General features: G+C 47.0%; 2 protein-coding genes across 4 annotated transcripts; one reads left to right on the top strand and one right to left on the bottom strand.

Annotated features, from left to right (window-relative positions):
* The first annotated feature begins 358 nt into the window (after positions 1-358).
* On the top strand, positions 359-6,590 carry LOC135640430 (F-box protein SKP2A-like). 3 transcript variants are annotated; one of them, XR_010497320.1, is made up of 7 exons: positions 359-500; positions 1,156-1,415; positions 3,019-3,370; positions 3,453-3,594; positions 4,911-5,289; positions 5,532-5,686; positions 5,773-6,590. XR_010497320.1 is itself a non-coding variant. In XM_065154846.1 (6 exons), the coding sequence occupies exons 2-6, from the start codon at positions 1,171-1,173 to the stop codon at positions 5,563-5,565; spliced, it is 1,122 nt and encodes a 373-aa protein (XP_065010918.1). In that variant the 5' UTR covers positions 359-500; positions 1,156-1,170; the 3' UTR covers positions 5,566-6,590. The 3 variants fall into 3 exon arrangements, 2 of the variants coding, with proteins under 2 accessions (XP_065010918.1, XP_065010917.1); XM_065154846.1 differs by having other exon boundaries at positions 3,483-3,594; positions 5,532-6,590; XM_065154845.1 differs by having other exon boundaries at positions 5,532-6,590.
* LOC135641355 (alpha-humulene 10-hydroxylase-like) lies at positions 5,833-16,174 on the bottom strand. Its single transcript, XM_065156714.1, has 4 exons — positions 15,270-16,174; positions 7,506-7,638; positions 7,142-7,273; positions 5,833-6,521 (listed from the first exon to the last, which is right to left on the bottom strand). The coding sequence occupies exons 1-4, from the start codon at positions 16,155-16,157 to the stop codon at positions 5,833-5,835; spliced, it is 1,842 nt and encodes a 613-aa protein (XP_065012786.1). The 5' UTR covers positions 16,158-16,174.
* Positions 16,175-17,110: the final 936 nt, after the last annotated feature.

The raw sequence follows: 17,110 nt of genomic DNA, 5'->3' as shown, positions 1-17,110 counted from the left end.
AATATTAATGTATGTGCCAAAGCAATTCTCCATCTAAATGTACTACAGACACTTATGAACATAGATTAGGATGGACTGAGATTTTTGTGTGATGAATCAATCGTCCATCTTACCGTGAAGTCTGCTTTTGGCTGTTCTCTTTATCAAAAGAGGTCTGACGTACCCAACAAAACGTCGTCTTTTTGTGGTTCCTTTCACCCCTCCCGTCGCCCACACTTTTCTCTCACGAATCCTCGAATCAACCGAGTCTCGTCACCGCGTCGCGCTCGGCGGCATGGGTCCCACGAGGAGGCGCCAGAAATGAGCTCGGCAGACACGTGTCCTTCCGCGGCCCACCGCCGCTTCTCCCCCCCCTCCTCGCGTGACCCGGGACCTGGCTATAAATGAACCATTGCGGGAGCTCCGACGCTCAGGGCATCGGCTTCGATCCCTCGTCTCGCTTCCGGCTTCGGTTCGATCCCCTCCTTTCGGATTACTTCAGCATCCGATTCTTTCACCAGGTGATCGTCTCTCCGATTCCTGTTTCTTTTCTTTTCTTTTCTTTCTTGAGAATTCGTGTAACCCTCGTTGATCCACTTCCAAGTTCGAATTTTTCGGTCGTTCCCTTTGAAGACGAGGAGGAGTTTTGCGATCGAGGTTTTGGTACTCTGTTTCCCTTGCTCGTCAGTTTTCCTTCCGGGCAAAACTCGGTTCGCCTTATTCCGATGAACAGTTTCGAACTTAATGAGGTTTATAGAGCCAGCTGTCCGATGCTTCGTTGTTTCTTGATTAGGGTTTCCGAAAGTTTCCGTCTTCGCCAGTCTTTTCTGTGGATTTCTTGAAGCATCGGTTTGTGGGTTATGATGTTTGTGTAGGTCATCTTTGATATACGTTTAAATGTTCCTTCTGCGAGTGTCCGTTATCGCTTATTTTGTTGCTAACAGTTGAGATGTTATCTTTCTTAGCGTAAAGGTTGTTCTTTAATTTCTTGGAAGAAAGGAACTGAGGATTTTAGCTTCAGTCTGTGCGTCACTGTTACTTCGTTGATTCTTTTCTTCTCAGTATGATATTTTATTTGGCCTTGCGTCTTTGCCTCCAACAGAAGGAAAGAAAAAAAAAGATAATTTGATGCAATTTTATTGTTTACTTTTTATGCTTAAACTTGCTATGATGCAGGTGTTCTGTTGAATAATGCTTGGTAGGAGTTCAGAGTCGGGAGATTTGGACATTTGGTTTAAGCGCCTCATTGTGTCTGGTGGTGGAGGGAAGATGGAGGGGGCAGGGGATGTCATGACAGGTTGGAAGGACCTCCCTATGGAACTTTTGCTGCGAGTCCTGTCTCCAGTGGACGACCGGACTGTGATTGTGGCTTCAGATGTTTGTACCAGCTGGAGAGATGCACTGCGGTTGGGAATTACTAGTATTTCTCTATCATGGTATGCTTTCCTGTTTTCTGCTTCTGTTATCCCTCTACAAACTGCTGCTTGTAACTCTATTGGACGCTTTTAATTGTTCATCCTCCAGACGTTTGCTTTATTTTTTGATCCAGTAGGAAGTAATGGCATTTTTAAGAATGAGTCGTGGCTTCATTGACTGGCAGTTGATGCTTGACCAATTCGTTCATATTGGGAGGTTACGTGATAATGTATGAGAGTAGATGAGTTATTTCCCCCATCTTCTCTTCTTGGTTACAATCACCATTTCTGACAATTTCTGAAATGTCTAGCAAGAATTTCTTATCCTACTAAATTCTTTGACCTATTGTATCCTGCTATATATGCTACATAGGAGTGGGTACACTATGTTGATGTGTTTTTTGTATTCGCCTGTTGAAAGCTATCATTTAGTGGACCATCCTTCTAAATTTCCTTATCAATCTTGTTTTGAGGTTGATTTATTTTGCTGATTGATTTATACCCGAAGATAATTTCCAGCATCTGATGAGGGGCTTACCGGCTGAAATAACCTTGCTGCAAATGCTGTCTCCTGTCACTTTTTATCATTTCCCTGTTTGTAAGCATATAACTTATCAGTCGTCTTTCTTTTCTATGGTGATGTTTCTGGCTGACAATATTCTGGCCTGCAAGTTAATTGAATTCTGTTGTCTATGTGGCATCCACATGGCAAGTCCAAACATTGAAAGGGATCCATGTGTGCACCATTTGGGTGCATGTCGAAGACTGAGACTTGTTTACATAAAGCATCAATCTTCAGAGATAATAGGACACATATAATTGACTATTCGAAGCAGCAGTTCAAGAGGGATCCAATGGACCGGCTGATAGTTTATCTGTGTATTTCTTTTGTGACGTTCCTCGCTCAAGATCATGAATATAGGAACTTGGTCAGCATTATGAATATAGTATATTTTCTTTATGTGGTGATGTTAGTTCTGTAAGAGGCTAGATATTAGAACTAGAAGGAAATATGGGTATTTCATTCAAGAACTCTCCAACTAGGGACTGCAAGAACTCTCCAGAAGAAAGCTTCTGCAGAAAGTCATTGTTCCTATATCTGAACCTTTGTTGTCTCAGAATCAGCTTCTGCAGGACATATTGTTAAACCTGAAAAGATGGTTATGGAAATTTATGGAGTATACAATGTTACCATCCTCATATTTGAATGTCATAAGTTATGTTGAAGCCTGAAAACATAGCTGTATGTATCAATCTAAATCGCGAAGCAAAAGCTGATTAACTTTCTTTGATAATTCTAAATTAATATATATAGATTTTTCAGCAGTACATGTTACGCTGTTATCGGTGCTATGGCAGGCTCACTTTCCAACTCTACATAAGAGCCAGGATTGTTCTGTAAATGAGGATAGCTACTAGCAAGATATTATGATCGATTCCCAGATTGACCTGCAACGGATGACCAATCAATTTGAGTTTTCTTAAATCATTTGCATCTTTTGGAACTTTTATTATGTTGTATTTCTCTTTTTAAGTTTCTTAATCCCATCCTTATTGTGTGTGTTGGATTTTTTAGTGATGAAAATAAGACTTGATAATCAGAGATGTGTCTTGTTGGATGTAGGTGCAAGTACAACATGAACAGTCTTGTGAAATCGCTTGCCCCTAAGTTTGTGAAGCTGCAGGTGTTGACACTTCGACAAAATTATCGACCTCAGCTTGAGGATGATGCTGTGGAGATTGTTGCTAGGTACTGCCATGATTTGAGGGATCTAGACCTTAGCAAAGGCCTGAAACTGAGTGACCGCTCTTTGTATGCTTTGGCCGATGGATGTCCCCACCTAACAAAACTAAACATCAGTGGCTGTGAAGCCTTCAGTGATTATGCTCTTGTATACCTGAGTAGTTGCTGCAAAAACCTGAAAAACTTGAACCTTTGTGGATGTTCGGCAGCTGCATCAGACAGAGCTCTACAGGTATGGTTTTGTTTGGTAATTTGGTCCCATTGGTGCTTTATCCTTTTGCAACATCTCCTTAGATCTGATGGGTATATTGCAGGCTATTTCATTTAATTGCCCTAAATTGCAGTATTTGAATTTGGGCTGGTGTGAAGACATCAGTGATGAAGGAGTTACCAATTTGGCAGTAGGTTGCCCTGATCTCAGGGCGTTGGACTTGTGTGGCTGTGTTCATATAACAGGTAATCTCCTTGAAGAGTCATGTGCAAATATCATTACCAAGAAAGGGATATCAAACTTAAATAGTCTTATTTCATCCTATTCCATGAACGATGTAATAGCTTTACATTCAAACCTTCATATCTAGTTTAGATTAGTGACATACTTGGGTTGTTTTATTTTGTCTACTTTGCTTAAATAGGACCTAGGAACCTGCTGATGTTCCTTGTCCTTGAACCTGTTTCCCTTTAAGTTTCATGCATTAATGTTGGTCTAGTTACGTGCATCAATCTTGCAGTGTGTTATACAAGGTACACCATTACAAGCTTAGGATAAATCCCAACATAACATATATGAACAACACATGATTAGAAATCAGAGTAACCTAGAAGAATGCATCTTGGAACAACTCCTGTCAAATACAATGTGATAATATACAAGCAATCTTTCCTTCAAGTATTTGATGTACTTGAGCTAGCTCTATCATTTCATTTGCATATCATGTACATTAGAAAATTCTAATAGTTTGAATTTATCATATCTGTTGGTGAGTTGGTGAATGACCTAAGCCTAATGAGTTACATACATTCAATTTTTTTAAGAACATTTTGTACGTCTATTGCCGGAGCGTTAATTTTACACTTATCAGGTATCATCGATTTTGGGTTAAAGGCCCTTGATGGTTATTTGAAATAGATTATTAGTCGTTTTTTATGTTTTATGGTTCTTCTTGGCAAGCATTTTTTCACCCAAACATGGCATAATTTTATGAAGTTGGATAGAGCCTAGTTCATCTCTCCTATCTTGTGATCTTATGTTTGTGTAAATGAGATGATAAACGCTTATTTAATCCCTGTAATTTCAGCAGTTTTTTTCAAATAAATGCCGAATGGAAGAAAACTGGTAAGAGTAAAACAAACCAACAAGCTGTGAAAGCCACTCATGCCTATACAAAAGCTACTATTTGGCTTTTTTCTCAGTGTATACTGAGTTCTAACTATATGTGGTAAACATATGTTTAGTTTTATGGTGTTTTGAATAGAAGTACAATTTTGTCTTTCCCTTTTAAGGTGTTTTGAATGCCTGAACATATTATTAACATAGTGATGGTTCTGCTTTACATTGCTACTTCTCTGCAGAGAGGTAAATTTGGAGTTGCTCATGGATTTTTCATTGAGATGGTATTTATTGTCTTTGGGTTTTGACAGATGATAGTAGATTGTGTTGCATGGATATTGCTGCCTCCTCTAGTTGCTGTGATCACTACACATCATCTTTTAGCGGCGAGTCAGTTCATACTCCAGCATCTAGTGTTAATGATTTGCTTGCTTCATTGCAGATAAAAGTGTGATTGCATTGGCAAATGGCTGTCCGCATCTGAGATCTCTCGGCTTGTATTACTGCCAAAACATCACTGATCGGGCCATGTACTCGCTCGCAAACAGCCGTGCAAGGAACGACACTCGGATGTGGCAGAACAGCAGCCATGACCAAGAAGGACTAGTTAACCTGAACATCAGCCAGTGCACGGCCTTGACACCTCCGGCAGTCCAAGCTGTTTGTGACTCATTCCCAGGGCTTCATACCTGCCCCGGAAGGCACTCACTCATCATCAGCGGCTGCCTCAGCCTCACTTCTGTTCACTGTGGTTGCACCTTTCAAACTTCCCGTGCCGGTGGAGCAACTTTAGCATCGCCACACAACATTGCTACACCAATGTAAGATCTTTAGAATTTAGAACTCGAACGAGTGTTCTGGTTGTCTGTTTCCTTTCTTGGCTTCTGAGTATGACTATATATAGATAATAGTCTTTATGTGGTTGCTTCATTACTGGCTGGGGATCCCATGACTCAAATGTTAAGAGGATGAATGATGGTGTTCATTACTATCCCTGTGCATTGGTTTTCAGCATCTAAAGTATCTGCTTCCTTACCTTCATACTACCTCCTAATTCTTACAGTAACGACGAGCAAGCTAATTCTGCCGGAGAATGAACCTCCACCGGTGATAAAAGTTGGTCATGGTCGCGGGTTGACTTTCTGTCCAGAGTTGCATGTCATCATGACTTCCATAGATGAAAAGAAGAAAAGATCATGCTGAAACACAGCTACTATGGTACAATCTTTTCCCATGTTTCCCATTCATTTCGTTAAAATTCTTATGATCATGATAGAGGATATGAATTGCCGATATGATGAGAGAGAGGAGAGACTCCACCTTCGCTCAACTGGTATTTCCCTTGGACCGACGCACTGCTTAGATCAAGACCAGCTTATATCGACGTCGGGGAGAGGGATGCGAGGAGCAGCAAGCAAGAACAGCTCTGATTTCCGAGATGCAGTTCCCCCCATATTCTCTGTCATGTCCAGATCTCCTGGCTTCATGGCATGGGGAAGTTCCCAGTCGAAGTAGAAGAGAAGATCAGCCAGCAGCAGCTCGACGGCCGCCAACGCAAACTGCACGCCGGGGCACATCCTCCTCCCAGCTCCGAAGGGTATGTACTCGAAGTTGGCCCCCTTGAAGTCGACAGGACTTCCTTGGAACCTCTCAGGCCGGAAGCACTCGGCGTCGTCGCCCCAGTATGTTGGGTCCCTCCCCAGTGCCCAGGCATTGACGACGACCCTGCTTCCTGCCGGTATCTTGAATCCCAGCACCTGCGACGTCTCCCTGCCTACTCTCGGGATCAGCAAGGGCGCTGGCGAATGCAGTCTCAGTGTCTCCTTGATTACTAGCTTCAAGTAGCTGAGCCCCTCCGCATCACGTTCCTCCACTTTACCCTTGCCTCTCATGGCTTCTCTCACTTCCTCCTGTGCTCTCTTCATCGTCTCGGGGTTCCTCATCAACTCCGACATCGCCCATTCCAGCGTCGTCGACGAGGTGTCAATCCCTCCCACGAATATATCCTGACAAGGAGAGGAAGAAAAGATGAGGAGATCGAGTCGCAACAGTCCTAACCACAATCGACTCAAGGCTCAAATCAGATTAGAATAAAAATCAAATTGATTCGATGATTCCTCAATTCCAAACCAAATCATAATCGAATTGATTGGTAGTTTCGATTTTTATTTTAAATTATATTTTTCTTATTTTAAATTATTTTTAATTAAAAAATAAAAAAATCGATGGTTGAAATCTGAATTGGTTTCAGTTATGTGGTTCGGTTTCTATTTTGATTTTTAAAAATTAGAAATAAAAATTATCGATTTCAAAATCGAGATCTCAATTTCAAAGTCGATATTACGTGGTTTATTTTTTCCCCAATCGTACGAGGAAATCTCGTTAATCAATTGAGAGAAATCCTCTCTTCTAACACTTATGAATAGATATTATATTTAACTAATTCAAATGTGTGTGCTTTATCATTACATTTCAGTTTATCATAATATCATAGCATCTATTGTCTTAGAGTAAGATTTATCTTCCTTTCTCATTGTCCAACGACATCTCTTTGGTGACAACAAGTGATTGATCCTCCTCTAGCTGAAGAATTCCGGTTGACAACAAGTGATTGATCCTCCTCTAGCTGAAGAATTCCGGTAGAGATCTGCAACCCCTACTTCTATCACTAACCGTTGCTCCTTCCTCTAGCTGAAGAATTCCGGTAGAGATCTGCAGCCCGCGTATGTTCATCACTATCGCCGAACGCATCACTAGAGCCGTTGTTGAATCCACCGTCAGGCTTAGGTGCAGCGCCACCGACAACTCCTCAACCAGGTTCGATTGTAGATCCACACCGCAGAATCCACCAAGTGGCTGATATGCCTTCTTCGCGAGAGCACAACGTTGGCCACCTCACCACTACCGCTCCTCTCCGGTGTCGCGTCCTCGCTTTCCAACCTCTCAAGCCACAGCTCTGCCACCTACGATGAAGCCATCAGATGACATCCCGGAGGCAACGATTGCAACGAACATGACTAGCCCCATCCCGTGACACCTCCAAAGTCCTCGAGTTTCTCCCCTCCAGCAGAAGAGCGCAGGGCACTCTGCTTGCCCCTAGCGCCCCTTCCCACCTTTCCCAATGCTGCCACCCTCTTCGACAACACTGTCTCCATCCCAGATTTGACGATCTGAGAACTCTCATAGTAACAACAAGAGAGCTTCCAATGACCAACTTCTTGGTGGATCTGATGTGACAACAAGTTCTTTATCGCTCAGATCTTCCGCCACAAGATCTGTATAACTGCAGCAACTTTGCCTTGCTCGTTGCAGCAACCGTGCCTCTAGAAGAAGCACTGCACCTTGTCGCAGCCATCTTCTACCCTTCTACAATTGACAACTCCCAACTTGCTCCCTCGTATACATATCCTCTAAATGTCTTCATTGTCTACCTCTGACGCTCCAATTATTATCCTCGTAAGGAACTATAGCACTTCTCAACATATAGGCCTTATCACCATCAATGCTGCAATACTCATCCCCTTCAAATTAAGCATCCTAGCATGCACAACTTTCTAATCTCCTATTTGGATATGATCTACTAGGCTACATCGACGCCTCTCTCTTATATCCACCAACAATGATCAATATCCCAAAAGAACTCATTCCAACAAGCCCACAAACTATGGTTACATCAAGATTGTCTCATCCTCCAAGCTATTCAAGCCTCAATCACTGGGTTCATCGCCCTATTGATATCTTCATGTATGATTGTTGTAGAAGCATGATACAAGTTACAAACCACCTTAGCAAATCGCTCGCGTACTCACAGGCTCGGATTTTTATCCAATATAATGAAAATGAAACAAGAGGAAAGTACTGATAAGGGTAATAATGGCGACATGACATGCCACGATGTCAGCCACGCCTAGATGACGCTCTGTCCCAAAAGAGGGCAATAATGTCGATGCGATGTGCGCTGACATCACCCACTCTCAAACAACGATCCCATCGTCGTCTGACCCGGCATGCTTGACCGAGGCGGAGGAACACGACGACCAAGGTTCACCCATACCCTGCGGCAGTCCGGTTCTCCGCGTAACGCCAATTGCCATGTCAGACGCCATCAGAGGTACGATCCTACCCCCGTCGGCAGGCCCGTCAGGTAACCTTAAACTTACCTATAAAGACCCCCGAGTCCCAAAAGGAAAAGGAGGGGACCGACACAAAAACCTTTATTCATCTAAAATCCTCAGTCCACATCACTAACTTGATCGTCGGAGGGGTCGGGCCGAGCTTCCGACCCGACCTGTGTGCAGGTACGAGGAAGACGCGCTCTCATCGGGCGCACAGGCGAAGAGCCCCTTCTCGGAGGAAACCGTCGAGTCCCGCCTGTCCTGAGGAGCCCCTCCCCCGGGAGATTCCTCGTCATCCAGACCCGAACCGAGCCGCGTCGGCCCCGAGGCCACGGCTTAAAAGTGTTTACACTAACATTTTGGCGCTAGAAGGAGGGCCTGAAAGATGTCGAGGTATCACCCGACCGGCTCAATCGGACCCGCGGCCGAGGGGTCGCACCCGGCCGCGGCTCCGGAAGAACCTTCCCCGCAAGCGGGTCTTCGCAACGAACACCCCATCGCAACTTTGGAGCGTTACTAGCGGATATTCAACGACCCGGGCTTGTCGCCGCCCAACGCCCCCTCTGCCGAACCTTCTCTCGTTTCGACCGAAACCTTCCTCGACCTCACCCATCAAGTCCAAACTCTGACCGGTATGGTGCAGTCCATCATTCCGCTCGTCGCCCCAACGTTGCACCCGCCGGCCGCTCGACCAGTTCGGCAACAAGAAACGCCCGGCCAAGTTCATGCCCCGCCCTTGGAGCTTCCCGCTTCGCCTCGGGTCCCGTCGTCTCCGCTCGGGGATCGAGCGACGGAGGACCATGGGGGCCACGCGGGACCGGAGGCCCTCTCTTCGGCCTCGACGAACTCCTTGCGAGCCCAACTGCGCCTCATTTGTCAGCGGCTTGACGAGGTGCAGAAGGAGATCCGCAGGTCAAAAGGAGAGCTGGGGGAGGATGCACATCCGGGATCCCCATTCGTCCCTGAAATATGGGATCAGGCGGTCCCGCAGAACTTTCGCCTCCCCTCTTTGGACGCATATGATGGCTCCACCGACCCAACTGACCATGTAGCGGCCTTCCGCACCCAAATGGCCCTATATGGAACCTCTGACACTCTGATGTGCAGGGCATTCCCCACAACCCTGAGAGGACACGCCCGCATGTGGTACAACGGCTTGAGGACTGGAACGATTACCTTGTTCGACCAGCTCGCTAGAGGCTTCGAGCTCAACTTCCTGGCCAGCGCACGGCCGAAACCATCCATCGCCCTACTTCTCGGACTACATCAGAGGGAGGACGAGTCCCTCTCACACTTCGTGAACCGCTTTGTAACACAGATCCGGGGGTTAGCTGACGCTCATCCCTCTCTCTTGATGCAGGCGTTCATGGCAGGATTACGTCCTTCCCGGTTCTTCTGGTCCCTCGTGGAGAGACCCCCCACCACGGTTCCTGAGATACTTCAACGGGCGAACCAGTTCATCGCGGCTGAGGCTTGGATGGTCGAAAAGCGGGAAAGGCCCCCGAGGGTCAGGCCAGAACCGGCTCGCAGGCAACAGCCCGCCGCGACTAGGCGCAGGCCGAACCGATTCGATCTGCCCACTTTGGCGCCTCCTCTGCCCCCTCTGGGTGCGTCCCGGACGGAGATATTTCTCCAGATAAGGGAGAAAGGGTTACTCAAGGCCCCCGTCCCGATGAGGAACCCGCAAGAGCTCGCCGACCAGTCCAAACACTGTCGCTTTCACAGGCAAAGCGGACATGACACCGAAGACTGTCGCCAACTGAAACAGCAGATCGAAGAACTTGTCCGCGGGGGTCACTTCAACCGCTACGTCCGGCGGAGCAAGGAACCCTCACCCCGCCCGGAGGGCCCCGTAGAGCTCCACATCGATGTCATCATGGGAGGACCGACGGCCGGGGGAACCAGTATGTCTGGGAGGAAGGCCTACGCCCGTTCCGTCGTGTTCCTCCGCCTCTCGGAAGGAGCCCCGCTAACTCGTAAGCCCTCTCGGGCGGACAGATAGTAGCCCCCCGACCCCTTGGAAAGACGAAAGCAAGAAAGGAAGAGGGACCGGGTTGGGGTGATATTGGAATAATGGCACTTCCCCAGGAACGCCACGAGATAGCGCCAAGAGTTGGGCGCCATCTGAGACAGAGAGATGCGCCACCACGAAATGCAGGAGGTTATGAGGGGGTGCAGGGGGAGGCGTAACCCGGCCTCGAAAGCATCAATGGTGAGGGCAAAACCCCTGGGAATTGGATCGTACGCCCGTTGGCCGGGCTCGGGAGCAAGGAGAACAAACTCCTCTAGGATGCCGTAGAGATCCCAGAGGCGACTGAGCAATGACTCGCTCACAGTTGAGTCGAGGTCGTGTGGCCACATCAGGGCCTCAAGGGCCCGAGCCGCTTTTTCGTCAGGTGACGAATTAGGATTCGACACAATCACCGTTTTCCCGACTTTAGCCGAAGAAGAGGACGAAGAGGAGGAGGAAGAAGACACCATCCTTACTGACCTTTAGTGAGAGGAGAAGAACGATCGACGCAAACGAAACAGTGGAGTCTGAAGCAGTAGAGTAAAAACAGATGGGAAGACCCTCAGGGGGCTAGCCCCACGTTACTTATAAACAGGATCCCGCCGAAAGCAGCGACCCTTCCCCTCCAGAGGCGTGTTGCATCGGAATGACCAAAACGTCATTCCACCATAAATGCGGCTTGACAGGATAGCCAACAGGCGCACTACGCGTGGCAAAAGACAGGCATGGAGCGCCGGTCTTCTAGAAAACTAGCGATTCGCGAAAAGGACTCGTCCCCTGGACTCCCAGGGAGACCAAAGGCTACCTGGCCACCCGCGCCTCCCACATCACAGCGTGAAGGATCCAATCAAAGCGCCTGCGCGGCCAGCCCGCGTGCATCATGCTCCTCGGCTCCATGCCCCCCGAGACCACACCTGCGCGGCCAGCCAGCCTGCGTCGTGCTCCTCGGCCACATGTTGCCCGAGGCCACGCCTACGCGGCCTGCCCGTCTGCGTCGTGCTCCACGGCCACATGTTGCCCGAGGCCACGCCTGTGTCGTGCTCCTCGGTTCCATGCCCCCCGAGACCACACCTACGCGGCCAGCCCGCCTGCGTCGTGCTCCTCGGCCACATGTTGCCCGAGGCCACGCCTGCGTCGTGCTCCTCGGCTCCATGCCCCCCGAGACCACACCTGCGTGGCCAGCCCGCCTGCGTCGTGCTCCTCGGCCACATGTTGCCCGAGGCCACACCTGCGCAGCCTGCCCGCCTGCGTCGTGCTCCTCGGCACCATGCCCCCCAAGACCACACCTACGCGGCCAGCTCGCCTGCATCGTGCTCCTCGGCCACATGTTGCCCGAGACCACACCTGCGCGGCCAGCCCGCCTGCGTCGCGCTCCGCAGCCCCACGTCGCCCGGGACCCGCTCGGCCTCATGTCGCCTGGGACCCGCTCGGCCTCATGTCGCCTGGGACTATCGTGATATTAGAGGCTGAAGCCATGCCTCGGACTCCCCCTCTTTTTTTCGACGACCGACGCATAGCTTCTTTCGGGGGGGGGGGGGGGGGGGGGAATGTGATAAGGGTAATAATGGTGACATGACGTGCCACGATGTCAACCACGCCTAGATGACGCTCTGCCCCAAAAGAGGGCAATAATGCCGACGCGATGTGTGCTGACGTCACCCACTCTCAGACAACGATCCCATCGTCGTCTGACCCGGCATGCTTGACCGAGGCGGAGGAACACGACGACCGAGGTTCGTCCATACCCTGCGGCAGTCCGGTTCTCCGCGCAACGCCAGCGGCCATGTCAGACGCCATCAGAGGTACGATCCTGCCCCCGTCGGTAGGCCCGTCAGGTAACCTTAAACTTACCTATAAATACCCCCGAGTCCCAAAAGGAAAAGGAGGGGACCGACACAAAAACCTTTCTTCATCTGAAATCCTCACTCCACATCACTAACTTGATCGTCGGAGGGGTCGGGCCGAGCTTCCGACCCGACCTGTGTGCAGGTACGAGGAAGACGCGCTCTCATCGGGCGCACAGGCGAAGAGCCCCTTCTCGGAGGAAACCGTCGAGTCCCGCCTGTCCCGAGGAGCCCCTCCCCCGGGAGATTCCCCGTCATCCAGACCCGAACCGAGCCGCGTCGGCCCCAAGGCCACGGCTTAAAAGTGTTTACACTAACAAGTACTATTGTCGATTATCTACAAAATATCAAAGTTTTCATCGATGACTTAGTTTTGATAGGTCATTCTCTCAGTGATAAAGAAGTCCTAGTACATACCCTTAACGGTCTAGGAGACAAGTACAAGGAACCGACAATAATAATTCAGGCATGCAACTCACCAATATCATTCGAAGAACTCTATGACAAGTTGATTGCCTATGAGACATATTTAAAGAGTGATGATAAGTTGCCCGGACCAACTATCACATCTCAGGTCAGTCAAAAATCCAAGAGGAAGAGTAACCAGTACAATAAACATGTCAACAAAGGTCTGGCTAAGCTGCCTCCTGACCCTATGGATCCCAAACAAACCCCCCCTCATCCACATCATCAACATCTCAATCATTACTATCAAGGTGGGAACTTTAATAATTGTCAGCCTTGGCGTACTAACCTCATAAGCCAACAAAGAGTCGTTTGCCAATTGTATGATAAAGTCGAATACTCTGCAAAAGTCTGTCAGTCTCGACCCAGACTTCGTACTCCAACATGATGGTCTCAAGCGAATCTCATGACTACTCCGACTACAAGCTAACCTAATTGTATTGTGGACTCTCGCTCATCTCATCACATCGCCTTTGATCTTCAGAACTTATCTATCCACAACAATTATGGTAGAAATGAAGATATCATCATCGGTGATGGCAAAGGAATTCTCATTATTCATATTGGTTCGACAACACTTAATTCACTTAACACAACCTTTACACTTGATTATATTTTGTGTACACCACACTAAACGAAACCTCATTTCTATTTCTTGATTTTACAAACAAAATAATACCTTAATTGAATTCTTTCATAACTTTTTTCTTGTCAAGGATTCGAGCGCAGAGGCATCCTTAGTCCAACGCTAGAATAAAGATAACATTTATGAGTAACCATTAGCTTCACAAATAACCCAGCCCATCGTTCACTCTTTAGTTGCAGCTCTAATTGATGTATATCATCGTCATCTTGGTCACCCATCGTCCTTTATCTAGCAAAAATTACTTTCTCATTATTTTGTTCCTACCTTTAAAACTAATAGCATTATAACTCATTGTGATACTTGTATTAGCAATAAAACTCATAGACTACCTTTTGGCACATCCTTCGTATCTTACTCTAAACCGTTTGAAATTATTTATACCGATATTTGGGGCCCTACTCCAACCCTTTCTTTTGACAAGTTCATATTTTATGTTATTTTTGTAGGCTATTTCACTAAGTATATATGGTTATATCCTTTCCACGATAAATCTGAAATTTTAATAATCTTTATCAACTCTAGAAAGTTGGTCAGGAATTTCTTTCGGTCTTCAAATATAATAGTTTACTTTGATGACGGAGGTGAATATCAAGCCCTCACATCCTGCCTCTCAGCTTGTGATATACAACACCTCAAGTCACCCTCACATACTCCTTAATTAGTTGGCTCTACCGAATGCAAACATCGGCATATAGTTGAAATTGGTCTCACACTTTTTCATAAGTTTCCCCTATTGATGAAGCAATGCCCTCGGCAACATCGCCACTAGCTTTACCTTCTCCTAGACCTAGTGACATTGAAGTGCCACAGGTTGGCTCGGCCCGTGTCAATGATTCACCACCAACTATACCAACAACATAATCTACCACTTTCATAGCCCCTAGACATCAATAACAACACGCTCTAAAAGCTATATTTTCAAACAACATCAAATCCTTGACCTACATGCTATAACAAACTCCTCCCCTAAGGCCAGTGAACCCATCACAATTATTCAAGCTCCAAGAGCTTGATATATTAAACTTGGCTCATTTTTTACATCAACTGGCTTCATTAACTCCAAGTCTGATACCTCGTTATTCTTACGACAACAAAATAGAGGCACAATATATATTATGATATATGTTGATGATATTATCATCACGGGCAATGATCCTTTGGAGATTTAGGCATTCCTAAAGCAATTAGTCGATCGATTCTCCCTGAAAGATCTAAGAACCCTGAGCTACATTCCAGGAGTGGAAGCAACATTTACATCTTCAAGTCTCTTCCTATCACAAGAAAAATATATTCAAGATTTATTATCAAAGACAAACATACGGAATGTAAAGAATGTTACAACTCCCATCTCTACTAGTGAATCACTCAAATTATATGATGGAAGCCCTACTACGAACTCTACTTAATATCGATAAGTACTTGGTTTCTTATAGTACTTAGCTCTCACTCGTCCAGATATCTCATTTACAATCAATAAATTATCATAATTCATGCATCGACCATCTACTATGCATTGGTCTACAATCAAACGAATTTTACGGTATCTTAGAGGGACCTCAATGACTAATCAACTAGCAGACTCAATCTTGTGGGGGCATGATAAAACTCTCTCTTCAAACATATATATATATATATATATATATATATATATATATATATATATATATATATATATATATATATATTATATTCAACTAATTTAAATAAATGTTACATTTCAGTTTACGAGAGAGGAGATGTTCCGACCTGGATCACAGCCTTTAATCCTGAGGAGCACATCAACCAAATCTTCCTCCACGTCTCCTGCTCCGCCCGCCTTCTTTCTCTGGTGCTGCTTAAATATGCCGTCCGTGATCTTTTCGAACTCCCGTCGGATCCTATTCAACCTGAAGCTGGTGCCGGTGACAACATCTACGAACTTCAACTTGGGGAAGGAATCAGCGAAGCTAAACCTGGACAGTGATAACAACGCCTCCTTGACGAGTGGCAGCAGCAGATTGTTCTGCTGGTGCTCGAATCTCTTGCCAACCACTGCCGCAGAAATGATGTCGCCGATCACCGTCATGAACTTGTTGCTGAGGTTGATGGGGACTGCCAGGGGCGTCATGGAGACGTCCCTCAGCAAGCGGAGGATGGCGTCCTCCCTGGCCGAGGCGAAGGACTTGACGCGCTTCATGCTGATTAGCTCCGTGGCGCAGATCTTCCTCAGGTGTCTCCAGTAGCTCCCGTACGGGGAGAAGGCCACGTCCACGCAGCCGTAGGTGATGACTTTGGCGGCGGCGAGCGCAGGGCGGTCGGCGAAGTTGGCGTCCTGGGTCTTCAGGACCTCTTCGGCGGCCTCGCGGGAGGAGACGACCACCACGTCGACCTGGCCGACGCGGACGAGCACGAGGGGCCCGTGCTGGGCGGCAAGGTCACGCAGCGCCTGGTGGGTGGGCTTTCCGACGAGGTGGTGGATGTGGCCAATGACGGGCAGCCCCCGTGGGCTGGGAGGGAGAGGAGGTTCATGGTTCGGCTGGAACTCGGAGATGGATCTCCTCCTGAGCGCCACCAGGAGGAGGAACGCGAAAGGCAGCAGTGGGAGGAGAGCAGCAAGTCCGAGATCCATGTGTCGATGGGTTCACCGAAGCCAGCCAGCTTGTGCGCGCAGTACTTGTAGGTGGAACAGCCGCACTCATCATCAGTGCGATGCATACCCAAGGATATGAATGAGTTGAATTTGGTAGCCACTTGCTTATCTATCAATTGACTGAATGCAGTAAGGGCGATGTGATCACCACAACTGATACCGGTGATCGATCACGTCAACAGGAAGGTTATACATATTCAGTATGGAGGATTTTTCTCAACTACCTTGAGGAAATCTTATCTGCTTATCATGCCCCTGCAAGATTGAGCTTCATCAAGAATGCCGATCTTCGACCGAAGAGATGAAAAAAGTTTATTGGCGAGAGGCTTTGTGAGTGACTCTGCTAGTCGATCAGCTGTATGTATATGAGAAACATGGAGTTGATGTCTGACAACTTGATCTCGCACGAAGTGGAAGTCAATGGCTATGTGTTTCATGCGGGAATGGAATACTAGATTAGCACATAAGTAGATAGCTCCAATATTATTACAATATATTGTAGGAATAACTGTGGAGTTGACATTGAGTTCCTTGAGCAGATTTGTGACCCAATTGAGTTCAGCAGCGGTGGTGGCGATGGCACGATATTCAGCTTCAGTTGTAGATCGTGCAACCATCTTTTGTTTTTTAGAACTCCAACTGATTGGAGTAGCTCCAAGGAAGACAATGTATCCTGACGTAGATGTTCTATCATCAAAGTTCCGTACCCAATCAGCATCAGCAAAGGCATGGAGATGGAGTGAAGTATTTTTGCGAATAAAAATACCATGATTAAGAGTCTCTTTAAGATACCGCAAAATTCATTTGACCACAGACCAATGCATAGTAGACGGTCGATGCATGAATTGCGATAATTTATTGACGGCAAATGAAATATCTGGACGGTTGAGAGCCAAGTACTGTAAGGAGCCAAGGACTTGTCAATATTGAGT

Source organism: Musa acuminata, chromosome BXJ3-6 (assembly GCF_036884655.1).
Source record: "Musa acuminata AAA Group cultivar baxijiao chromosome BXJ3-6, Cavendish_Baxijiao_AAA, whole genome shotgun sequence".
Lineage (NCBI taxonomy): Eukaryota > Viridiplantae > Streptophyta > Magnoliopsida > Zingiberales > Musaceae > Musa > Musa acuminata.
This window is presented reverse-complemented; position numbering and strand designations above follow the sequence as displayed.

Coding starts and splice junctions, on each gene's coding strand:
- LOC135640430 (XM_065154845.1), top strand. CDS start 1,171: ATGCTTGGTAGGAGTTCAGAGTCGGGAGATTTGGACATTTGGTTTAAG. Junction 3,371..3,452: donor CATCAGACAGAGCTCTACAG/GTATGGTTTTGT, acceptor GGTATATTGCAG/GCTATTTCATTTAATTGCCC. Junction 3,595..4,910: donor TGGCTGTGTTCATATAACAG/GTAATCTCCTTG, acceptor GCTTCATTGCAG/ATAAAAGTGTGATTGCATTG.
- LOC135641355 (XM_065156714.1), bottom strand. CDS start 16,157: ATGGATCTCGGACTTGCTGCTCTCCTCCCACTGCTGCCTTTCGCGTTC. Junction 7,639..15,269: donor ACATCTCCTCTCTCGTAAAC/TGAAATGTAACA, acceptor GAGAGTTCTCAG/ATCGTCAAATCTGGGATGGA. Junction 6,522..7,141: donor AGCTAGAGGAAGGAGCAACG/GTTAGTGATAGA, acceptor GATTGTGGTTAG/GACTGTTGCGACTCGATCTC.